Source organism: Siphateles boraxobius, unplaced genomic scaffold, assembly GCF_051911475.1.
Source record: "Siphateles boraxobius isolate OS27281-9 unplaced genomic scaffold, OSU_SipBor_1 353, whole genome shotgun sequence".
Classification (NCBI taxonomy): Eukaryota; Metazoa; Chordata; class Actinopteri; order Cypriniformes; family Leuciscidae; genus Siphateles; species Siphateles boraxobius.
Genome location: NW_027508979.1, coordinates 111,239 through 124,090, shown reverse-complemented (window position 1 = coordinate 124,090; position 12,852 = coordinate 111,239). Strand labels below are relative to the sequence as shown.

At 36.6% G+C, this 12,852-nt stretch overlaps 1 protein-coding gene across 2 annotated transcripts in view; it reads right to left on the bottom strand.

Annotated features, from left to right (window-relative positions):
* LOC143702858 (echinoderm microtubule-associated protein-like 3) overlaps positions 1–12,852 on the bottom strand; it is a 39,432-nt gene that overhangs the window by 17,417 nt on the left and 9,163 nt on the right. Inside the window, exons 2-5 of one of the 2 annotated variants that reach the window (XM_077196760.1) lie at positions 6,620–6,796; positions 6,223–6,334; positions 4,201–4,644; positions 671–784 (exon numbers count right to left, since the gene is read on the bottom strand). In XM_077196760.1, coding sequence (XP_077052875.1) covers positions 671–784; positions 4,201–4,644; positions 6,223–6,334; positions 6,620–6,796 — 847 coding nt within the window. The remainder of the gene's footprint in view (positions 1–670; positions 785–4,200; positions 4,645–6,222; positions 6,335–6,619; positions 6,797–12,852) is intronic. The other variant, XM_077196761.1, reaches the window with a different exon arrangement.

The window sequence follows — 12,852 nt, the reverse complement described above, 5'->3', positions numbered from 1 at the left end:
ATGGATCCTTGATTGAATCGTTTCAGACACTGTGAGAAAAAATATGATACTGCAATGTATATTATGAGAAAATGTAAGTGTTTTTTGTCTTTGAATGCATGTAAACTTATTGTAAGAAACCTTCAAAACAAAATTAGGAACCTATAAAAATAGCATAATAGGGGACCTTTAAGTAAAAAAAAAAAAAAAAAAAAAGCACAATGGAGATACTAGGTGCCTTACTTATTGCCTGAGGGGCTGCACACCTTTCTCCAATGGGCCAACTGATAAAACTTGAAAAACCTGGTAAACCCAGTAACTTTTTACATGATACATAACACAACCAATCGTACATGGAGCAAACTTCGCCGACTGTAAATGAAGATTTAGACAAACTTACAACTTAAATAACAGAATCATTGTAAATGCTTGACCAATAAGAGCATTACTGTTTTTCTTTTACAAACCTGATAAGACTTGCTCCAAAGATATCCACTGTATTTGCATTACCACAACAATCTTTCTGTTGTTTCTATAAACTGAGGGATGAGTCATAACGATTTTCTGTAGTAACTGACAGCATCATAGATTGTGCTGATAGAGCTTAACTTATTTATTCACTCTGAAATATTTCCTTATGATAAGTGATAAGTTCAGAGCATGCTTGAACTGGAAAAAAAGCAGTTCTCACCTCTCCAGACTTGGAGACCTTGTGAGTAAGTTTGTAGAGGAGGCCGCTTTCTTAGAAAGCCGCAGTTTGGTCTTGTCTTGGGAGTCCTTACTTCTCTCACTGTTCCTCCTGACCCTGATTTTCAAGAAGAGATATTAGTCAGTTACTCCATGAGCCATGAAATCAGATTCACAGAGTGCATGCAAGCATTAATCAATGCAGATACGAGCATGCTAACATGAACGTCACAGAACGTGCTTAGCGTGATTTGAGTTTCCCATCAAGTTTGGACAGCATGCAAAGGCACCTATTATTAAACCCACTACCCACAATCATCCAGAATCAATCAATCATGCAGACACACACACAAGAAAACCATGCAAATAAATCAGAAATCAGAGTTAATGCCACGTTTGATTCACAGTGAATTTGCCCCATATACTTATTGTGTGAGGGAGTATGAGTCTGTGCTCACTGAGGGATTGTTTCCTCTAGCACGCCCTATTTCCTGTTCTTCTGAATACCCTTAGAGACATCCAATAAAAGCTACATGAAACAGGAAATAACTGTGGTCATGTGATCAATGATGATACTTGCGGTGACAGAGAGAGAAGTGAAACGCAGCTGATAAAGGGGGCTGTCCACTCTTAAATAATGCTGAAGCCTTACCCTGACTCACTTTTAACACATTGTTTATGGTTGTCGAAATTAGCGATAAAACATTACATCAGCCAGGCTGCTAACTTAGATATAATGCACAAATGTCTTATAACATTTCGTAAATTTTTTTTTGTTTTTCCATCATATCTACTCTACCATTCAACAGTTTGGAGTCAGTTTTTTTTAAATAAATGAATACTTTTTTATTCACTAAGGATACATTAAATTGATCAGAATTGACAGTAAAGACATTTATAAAGATACAAAAAGATTTATATTTCAAATAAATGCTGTTCTTTTGAAATTTCTATTCAAAGATTTCTGAAAAAAGTATCAGTTTCAAATCAGCTTATTAGAATGATTTCTGAATTTTAAAATCTATGAAAATATAATTTTTTAATAATTTTAAATTATAATAATATTTCACAATATTACTGTTTTTTATTTTTGATCCAATAAATACAGCCTTTGGTGAGCATAAGAGACTTACTTAAAAAAAAGTATCTATATATATATATATAAATAAGTGTGGGTCTGAATATATATATATATATATATATATATATATGTATATATATGACAGAAAGTTTAAAATAAAATTTGTATGTGCATGTTGTATATTTTGTTGAACAACAATAATATACAGAGTTTAAACAAGGTAGATTCTGTTTCCTAACTTAATTTTAATTGTAACATATGATCAAGTGTCTATTTAATCAATGCATGGAACTTTTCATGCATTGAACTTTCAAACCGTGCCAGTGTGGTCCATCGTACAGCATTAGTTTCAGAGTTTGTCTGCACAAAATGTTTTTTAAAAACACACAATTGTTTTCATTCAGTGCTAATCCAGCAGAAGACAGACAAGTTGCAGACCACCATCTGAATCTTAGGGGTCCACTGTAGGTCATTTTCAACTTTCTGTCAACATAATCTTGCATTATCTTGTTCACTGTTCAGTTCTTAATGTAATATTTCATTCTGGGTAGCCAAGCTCTGAGATTTCATGCTTTACATTCATAAACCACTTTAACATTTTTACAGCATTTTTACTTACACTGACTGGTCACGTTTAGACATTTTTAACTGTTCCCTCATGCTGAAACTAAAAAAAGCGTGAATCTTTAACGAAGCATGCATTGTTTATTGTTTTTGTCTGGTGCATTGTTGCGAAACAATCTGCCGTAACACTATAGCACCGCGTAGCGTGGACTCGGTAATCTTTTTGCTTGATATCCATGCAAGGATACCTAGAAGGGACGGCACATAACTATCTGTAAAACGCTGTTTACAAGGAACAAAATCCACCCACAAGAATTATAACATTCCATTTGTGGGAACCAAGTAATACAGAAGTTACACAGACATTTACACACACCGAAAGACCACCCAAAGCATGCATTCAGATACATCAGTCAATGAATCAAGAGATTTGCTTTATTTATAAGATTAAGTGAGATTATTTGATGGGTTAGTATGATTTTAATGCCCCAGCATGGCTCAATCATGAGCTTTTGTGTTTCTGCAAAACCGTGTTACAGCCAAGATTCCCAGGAGCTGTCCTGACATAAATACTCAGACATTTTGACATTCCTGTCACACTGACAACTTTACGGCTTAGAAATGATCTCTTATGTTCAGCATTCACCTGAAGGGGAATCGACGGGTCTCGATTACGCAATATTACAGATGCATTTATTGAGGAATGATGCACTATTCTCGCAACCGTATTAACGGACAAGCATGCCTTAGCTAAATCAACACTTCAACTGAACAAACACTTGCTGCCAACTGTCCACCCCTTTTCTATTAAGCTAAAATTACTAGAACTCTGACATCTGCCCCAACAAATCACAATGCCTTTCCAAAGAAGTCAAAGCATGAACTAAATCCAAAAACAAATGTAAAACTCTGTTGGCAAAGAGCTGTGTTCTTTAAAAGAGATCAATGAATGCCAGAAATACAATAATACAGTCAAATTCGTCATCCTGATGTGCCCTTAGGGATACAAACTTCTGTGTCTCTGGTATTGCTAAAGTACCGATACATTACTGTAGCTCAAACTGTAGATCAAATCCATAAACATAAATAAAAAAGGTATGCTTTTTAAAAATATCTTGCAATGTTATTTCAGTTTAAATAAAGAGGAACCATGCTTCTATATGTACTTTAATACATATAATATAATAGTATAATAGTTCTCCTGAATATATATTATATATACTATTTTGAGTATATGTTTATATATTTTTCTCAACTTGTTTTTTCTATTGATTTCAAAAATCAATGAAAGAGTAATGGTAGTAGTAGTACGGTAAAACTTATAACATATATCTATTAATTTCTTAGTTTTTAAAAATGAAACTGTTATCCTCTTCGTGTAAATGACAAAAACACAAATTTGTGGAAACGGTGACGTCATGAGCATTGCGTGCTCAATGCTTTCACCATCTGTCTTGATTGTATTCACCGCTCTGTAGAGAATGCAAATGTGCGCAGGCGCATAGTGTTTCTTTACAAAATAGCATCGCCAACTACAGGCCTGGAATGAATAATATAGTGTTTTTAGTCGTATTCCCGGATCCGTGTGAACGAGAATTGTTTTGACAACGTTGTCTTCTGTACTCGAAACTTCGTCAAAAACTCGTACCCTAAAACGGATGCACTAACATCTCAAGTAAAATCAGAGCTGACCTGCACTGCTCCTAATGATTATCCACTCATTCATATTGTAAATAAAGCCCAACCTGGGTGCCAAAACCGGCTCAACAAGCTGTAACTTTGGTTTGTGCAGCAACGCAAGCATTAGTGTTAGGATTAAAACCAAAACCAGAGGCAGTGAATTCAAGCAGCCAGCCAACGCTTGATTCCACTTTTGGGGGTCAACGCACAGTGTTTTCTCATCCTCCTGAATGGAGGAGAGTGGGCCTCCGTGCGGGATGGAGGTCGGCTCTTTTGGAGGTGCCGGCGAGCAGGACGTTGGGGTTTGAGGGCATGAACCCTGACTGTCTTCGCTGCTTTTGCTCAGTTGTTGCTGGAGGGTTCTGATTGTGGTGGGCTGGATGGCGTCTTCTACAAGGGAGCTCCAGGTTTGGTCTTCATCGCCGTCTTCCTCTCCCCTGAGCTTCGTCGGGGTTTCATCAGCGAAAGGGATGCCTTCAAGTAATGCATCCTCCAAGGAGAGACTCTGGCTGGTCCGTGTCAGGGCCAGCTGGACGGAATTGTGATTTGGGATCCAAGGTTCGGTCTGTGTGCACATGTCACCAGTGCTCGGTTTGTGGTTGGAAATGGTTTTATCCCCGCCCTCCCCATTTTCAGCTGTGTTTGAGATACGGCTAAAGATACACAAACAAAACAGTGTTTAATTGTGTTTGAGATAAACATTGTCTCAAAATGCTGCCTGTTGGGGGAAAATGTTGGTTAAAGTGGTGGTTAAAGTGAACAACAACCCAAAACATTTACTCATTCTTATGTTCCAAACATCTATGACTTTCTTTTCATGAAACACATTGGGGTAAAATCACATTCCAGGGGGCACTGCAATACAACAATTACTTTTAGCGATTAAAGGGGCTCATGCCCTCTATGCCTCCAACAACCCAGAATTGTTCGAAAATAGTCTTAATTCTCATTCAGAGAACCAATCAGAGAGAAGCATAGACATTTGATGCACTATTTCTGAACTCAATACAAGCAAGAGCAACTTAAATTTCAGCCTGTTGTCACACAAAGCTGTCATATGACTTCAAAAGACTGCTAAAAATTCAATTGGACTACTTTAATGTAATGCTTATGGCAGTGGTTCTTAACCTTTCCGATTGTTGACATTGTTGTCCAACACATTATTTGAAGGCCTCGCCATTTACTGTAAGCCAAGTTATATTTGGCATTTTTAATGTAGTTATGACAAAGCTGCTTATTCTGCTTAAAGCTGCTTTTTTTCTCTCCATTCTGTCACCTGATGGAGTTTTGGTTCCTTGCCACTGACGCCTTTTTTTTTTTCGTCTTCATTCGCCATTGGCTTTTGGCTTGCTTAGTTGGGGACATTTAACATTTAATTTTGAATTTAACAATACTATTCTGTAAAGCTGCTTTGAAACAATTTGTATTGTAAAAGCGCTATATAAATAAAGGTGACTTGACTTGACTATTCTCAAACTTTATTGACGGAACCTGGGAGTATTAATATATTAAACATAAATGGCAATTCCAGATATTCTTTTGATGCATTTGTTTGTTTTCAGCAGGAGAGTCATACGGTTTGGAACAACATGAGTGTGAGTAAATGATGACAGAAATTTAATTTACGACTGAACTATTCCTTTCATTACTACTGGAACCGGAGTTCCTTGCTCAATGGCACCATGGTAATAGCTCAAGGTTCAGTCCTAGTAGGGTTTAAGCCTACAACCTTTCAGGCACAGTTCAAACTAATCACAATACAATAATGCAGGCCTGTGGTAAACTTAAAAGAGCAACTGTAATTAGCATTTCCTGACATACAAATAAGAAAATCTCACTGAAATAACAAAAATTATAATAAACACAAACAACATTTTTTCAGTTTTCCCTTTTCCCTGGATCCTGCCCAGTGCCCACAATGTCCCAAATGTGAAGTTTGCCAAGGAATGTTGCTCTGCTTCTTTGTATTAAACACATGTGGGTAGCCAGACTGTTTTTCACAGAGCTTTTCTCTTCTCCGTCATGTCAAGCATATCTGCAACTTCAGCAAGATGTTACCGCATTTCATTTGAAGATGACAGTTTACTTTATTTTAACAAATAACTGTGTGACTGTGAGTTGACTGTGCTTTCTGTTAATCAGCCTTGTAATATAACTCAACATATAATGTTGGTGTGTTACCTTTTAAGATAATTATTAAAGTAAATAACTCTACCCAGAGTCATCTGTACCTGGTGAATGTCTGGTTACATCCATCAAGAGAGCTGGTAGACAGTCTGCAAGGTTTAGAGATTCCATCCACGTAACAGGAATGATTTAAGACTCGGGCTGCAGCAGGGTTCACTGATGTTGCGCGCGCGCGCACGCACACACACACACACACACACACACACACACACACACACACACACACACACACACACACACACACACACACACACACACACACACACACACACACACACACACACACACACACACACACACACACACAAGTTTGCACGAAGTCTCAATACAACAACTTTAATTTAGAAAAGAAAAACAATGCAATAAAATCTGTAGCAATACATTTAAAAACTGTTGCAAATCTTTACAGTTGCACATTGAAATCATTAACAAACCTCTTACCAGCAATCAGCTGCTGCTTAAGCAGGGGTATCTGTTGATCATGGAGGCGGAGTTTGCGTAAGGCGTCGGCCAATGAGGACTTCAGTAGCGTTATTTCATCTTCCTGTGCTTGGAGGCGCACCTCCATTAAAGACAGCCTGTCTGGACACCCCGTGCTGCTTTCTGCCGACACATCATCTAGATGAAAACAACAAAGCATAAATATAGATCTCACAAAGAACACATCTGGGACAAATGTCACCAAAAAAATAAATAATAATTATTATTAAATAAAAAATAAAATAAAGGCCTAACGTTTCGTATAATTACTTAAATACTTCACGATTTGAATAAAATATAATTATTTATTTGCATTAAAGTAATGAGATGAAAATAATCTTAATGGTTCTAAAAGGATACATTTTCTTAATGCAAAATTTAATAAGTGTATGAGGTTTAGGATTTATGTAAACTTTTTATAACCTAAATAATAGCTTCTAAATCACTAAAAACACACAAAAAACTCAATACAGCTTCTTAATGTCTTAAATCCTGGAATGTATTAGAAGCTGCATGAGAGTCATTAAGAGTCTTTAGTGCAACTGTTACTGCCTAAGTGTTCAGTCCTCTAGGCCTCAACATACTGAATAAATAGAATGTGTTTGTAGTATTTAAGCAGGGATATACCTCTGTTCTCTGTTACAATAGGCCACTTGAAAACAAACAAAAGCATTTACATGCAACTTTACAGGTTCCTCCACTTACTACACATCATAAAAGCAGACACATTAAACCCTCAAATCAAAATCTGTACTCAATGGTTTCAGTTTGGAGTCATGTCTAATAGCTTTGAGGTCATCTGTATAGACCATGTGGGTGTAACAGTGACGACATGTTTTTTTTGGCGGAGCCTATCTTATGGCAGAAAGTGACAGTTCTGCAGTAGCAGTCTATGAAAGCCACTGAATAAAACTATAAAAAAAGGCCATTTTGAGTTTATATCTCACAATTCTGTGGGGAAAAATTTTGAATTGCGAGATTTAAACTCGATATTCTGCCATTTCTTTCCTCAGAATTGTGATATAAACTAAAAATGACCTTTATTATACTTCAGTGGCTGTCAACAAATAGCCTACACAATTGTTAGATAACATTTTTATAATTTAAATGTTGTGATCTATGAAAATAGTTATAGGTTTAAATATCATTATATGCTGTAAATGTATGTTATGTAGATATTTTGTTTACTTCAAATTCATGCTTTAATGGTAGGGTAATCGTCACAGATTTCTTCAGTTCATTCTTTACATTTAATGGCTTGCAACCATAAACATCTATGCTTTGCTTCAACTGGCCATCTTCGATTACAGTATTCTGTAAAAATAAAGATAATCTTTTTTGCATCTCGATTATGACATCCAAAAGCTCAAGCTCTTTCTCTTAATCCGTGAACCTTGCCCGTTTTCCTCCACTTGTTGCCACTGTTTTTCTGCCACCACAATGCACTCACAAATGCAGTGAAGTAACTGTGACGTCTGCTCAAAAAGGATCTATATGCCAATTTGACAAAATAATCTTTTAGCAAGTATATCCACCACCAGGATGATAAATTGCTCATTCCACCTATTTAACTAGTCCAAATTCATCCACAAACAGCCTTGTTAACAGTGTCTTTTTTCAAATAATAAATATTGTGTAAATAAAGTGTTCAGCAATTTATGTACATTTACTTTGCCATCATTAAATTGAATATAATATATACAGTATATCAGCAATGGCCATAGAAGGGACCACTATTTAAGTGCATAAACAGCAGACTTTTCAATCGTACATGTCAAGAGAAGCCTTTCACATTGGTGTCGTGTATGGCTGATAAACTGCATCACAGTGATAAACACTCTCACAGTCCTGATTTCCACTCCACACACTGGCCTCACCCCTACACACCTGTTTCATTATGCTTTGATCACCTGGAATTATTGACTAATCTTTTTCTTTCGCAAGATTTTTCAAGTCTGAAGCATTTCCTCTTCAGTGATAACCCTCTATTGACCGAATTACACACCGAACTGCAATATAGTAGTGAACTACAATTGAGCCAGCAACTACTGTCTAGACCAAAACAATAGTTTATTCAAAGGTGCTATTCAAATGTTGTGGCATCAATACAACTTAAATCTCATTGGCAGCATCTGTAGCATTCTGTCGAGTACCACAGATAATAATTTCAACTTTCCCTTTAGTCTGTATTTAAATGAGCAAAAATTATGTTTGCACTTGCAATAGGGGAAAGACATTCCAGAGGTTAAGTCGCGATGGTCGTTTCCATACTATTGTGACATGTATCCGAGTTAAACAGATTTTGTTCATGGGGAATTGACTGGATGGTTGTGGTTTGCAATTGGTCGATCTCATGTGAGTGACAGGCTGTCCCGCCCTCGTGCCAGTAAACACGTAACCAGAGAAGAGAAGAAATATCGCTGCAAGAGGCAGGGGAAGTTATTTTGATTTAAGATTATGAGGGCACATGAATTTGAAAAAATAAATAAATAATGAAGTTTCATATATAAAAAAACATTTTAGGGACTCCATCATGGGATCTTTATATGGATTTAGTTTTAATACATTTTTAATTATGAAACAGCTCATAAACACTTTAACATTAGAAAAAATCTGAAATAACATGTTAAACATTCAAGTATTATGCAATCATTTAAGACATTTCTCCTTAAATAGAACTTGTTTGGCATAAAGACTCTTCAAAACTAAAAGAATGCAAGGGTTCTGAATAGAACGTCATTGAACCTTTTTTTCTAAGAGTGTAAATTAAAGTCTGACTGACATGGTTTAAACTAGGTTTCACTCAAAAAAATGAATGTAGCTCTTACAAAGCTAGACGAGACAAGCTGCTGCAAATGATCGACCCAAGTTCTTTAAAATACACAGGAAGTGCGCACAACCAAAGGTCCAGACTTCCTGAACCACAACATGAGGCGTTTTGTGCTCTTTCAGACAGGGACAAATAAAATGAAGCCGAAAGTCACACGCATTACTTTAACTTTCTCTTTTTCTCTCTCTCTCACACACAGAGACTCATAAACAGGGCTATTCAATGTCTCTGGACAAGAACCATGACTCCTCTGCTCTCTTACCACAATGGGTTCATTGAAGATGTAGGGCGCTCTACTCTAGCTAACATGTTTTTCAGTTTCACAAGACCAACCAGCGTCCAAAACCACAAACACACCAAACAGATTTTAATCAGGGCCAAAGTGCTACGAGTGCACAGCTGCCACAAATATGGACTAATAGTGAATCTACTACATGCTAAAAGAGCATGACATCCATGATGCGCAATGAATGCTACAAATCGTGTAATAGCCCTGTTTGCATTAAATAACTTTCATTTATGACTGCATATGGTGACGAGTCACAGTTGTGGACAAAATAAGACTTTTTTCCCCCCTATAAAGGGATAGTTCACACACACCAAAAATCGGTCATTATTCACTCACTCTCACATTGTTTCAAACCTGTAGATCTTTCTGTATAATCAATTATTTTTTGGGTCACCCATTCCTTTAAACAGTATTTTTCCTAGAAGATTTTGCTTTACAAAAGGGTTAACAAAGGGAGTTATACTAAACTATAAATGCTTGCCAAAAACAGGGCAGCATGGATCATTTAGTTTGACGTTTCATCACATTTTACACATTTTAACACACAAAAAAGAGCAAGGATGTGGCAATAGATCTACAGTATATATACATCAAAGTCAACCTCTGGCTGAACTCCATGTGGTCAAACAGTCTCTTAACAGACTGAAGACAAGCAGATACATGCGCAAGAAATATTCAAATTACTTATATGATCTTAAAGTACAAGGATAATTGTAATGCAGATCTGCCAAGATGTCAAAACTTGTCATTCCATGCTGATATCAAATCAGTTTTTATACACGGAGTATTTACTTTAATAACAGACCTAAGTTATAGAAAGGTTTATGAGTGAGCTATAGTATAGTATAGGCCTACTAGTATTTTTTTATTTGATTTAACACAAGCACAATAACTATCAAATTTAAACATTCCATATAATTTTCCTAAACCCAATAAAAAAAATGGCGCAACTAGAACAAACAGGTCAAAGTTTACAACATTAAGACCACCTATGTTCTCTCTGTGGTAGATTCAATGCACTCACAAAACAAAAGGTCTGAGTTGCCAAGTACATTCTGTGTCAGAACAGCCAATTGTACCGTAACACAATACGACCCGACTGGTTTGGACCATAATCAAAAAAAAAAGGAACAAAGAAGTGCTCTATTTTTGCATGGTAAAGTTTTCATTTTAGCTGTGTGTGGGGATTATACAGATTCAACTGAGATGCCCAACATATACAGATTCAAACTATAACTCACCATACTGTCTAAACACCTGTTTGAATGAGAACTTACAAATGGCTTATAATGAGAGACAGATGTCTCAAGAATCCAATCTTTCCACATTAACTTAATCCATTCACCCGTTTAATCTGTGAAGTTCCCACATTCTGAGTGGTGTAAATCTTCATAACTACTTCTACACGAACAGATGTGATGTTGATATGATGCTTCTAATATGTTCAGAGTGGTTGTTAAGCATGTCAGCGCAGTTGCTAAGGTATTTTGGGTGGTTAAGTGGTTAGCTACTGGCCCAAGTCAGAAAAGCCCACCCTAAGTGTCTATGATATTATAGTAATAAGATATGACTGAAGTCCCTCCAGTCAGTCTCTGGGATTTCTTGCACATTTTATCATCCACCATGAGAAAAATCAAGTTTGAAAGCTCAGAAAAGTAACAGCTAAAAAAAAGCTGCCCAATTTGATGCATGAATATATCTCCATAACACAAACAGTGCAAGTTCAGCTCAAGTTTAATACCTGGGGTTTGGTCAAATCACTAACCTTAAGTATGAGCAATAATCATGAATGCTTTACAGCAGTAATAAATAAAGCTCAGATATGACAAAATAATTTCTGCATTTCAACAGCGTCACAGTGTTTCTTTGTGGTCACTTTCTTAAAGTGCCGTAATATTCTTTTTAGAATATTACCGTCAATGCAGTCTGGAATATAGCTGTTTCTGAATGTAAAATGCCTGCTATGTTTTAAAGAACAAAGGTCAAACAAATAAAGTTATTGTCTAAAAATAGAATTGATTCGGAACTGCTGAAACGAGTCGTCAGTAATTCCAGTCTCTCTTCTTGTTACATATCGAAGTAACAATGTAACAAATTTGCATAATGCCAGTCTATGGTCTTCACTGGCTGTCAGCGAACATGTTGTCGACATGTCGAGAAGAAGCTGTTTTCAGTGCTGTGAATCCTCTTTGATTCACTTCAAAAGGATCAGGACTCACGCTGGAATTTATAAGGAAATACAGACGCCATCGTTCCTGTTCGTATCATTATGTATCAAGTGCAGAGGAAGCCTCCAGATCTGAAATTTAGATATGGTAATAGGAATCTGTTTCTGACATGCGCTGTAATTGGTAGACCAATGACAACAAACTGGGCCTTTTGGCCAATAAGAGCAGAGTAAACCAATCACAACAGACAGACTGGGCCGTTTGACCAATCAGAGCAGAGTAGACTCTTTAGAGAGACTGGATCTTTGAATGAACCGTTTTCAGACTCTTTGAGAAATGAGGTGATGTGCAATGTATATTAAGAGAAAATTAAAGTGTTTTTTTTTACCTTGAATGCATGTAAACCTATTGAAGGAGACCTTCAAAATCAAATTAGAAACCTTTAAAATAGCATAATAGGGGCACTTTAAAATGCTACACGACTGTCCAAATGTAGTCCTAAATACCTTGCTGCTATTATGGTCAAGAAGCACTAATAAAAGAAATTATACGTTTTTTTATTGCACGTATTAAAATCAAGCCAGCCAGCACACAGAAATGCAGAAAATGCCAGTGGGCTGGTAACAGTGTAACTTACAAGGCGGCGATTATGTGGCACAGTCTGCCTGCCATCCGAGAAAAGAGTGGGCGAGAACGGCAGAGATAGCAACAAGAAATAAAAAGGCTTAAATTGGCCTCCGTCATTTTAGAAACCAGAAGCATGAGGACAATGATAACTTTCTTGTCCTCATGCTTCTGTTTCTAAAACTGCAGCAGTCTATTAGCTAAAAGTGACAGGATCTTAACTTGTTGGTCAAAGATCAGTCAGTTTGGTCCTGTGCAGCCTGCCAGCAAATTTTTTTTTTTT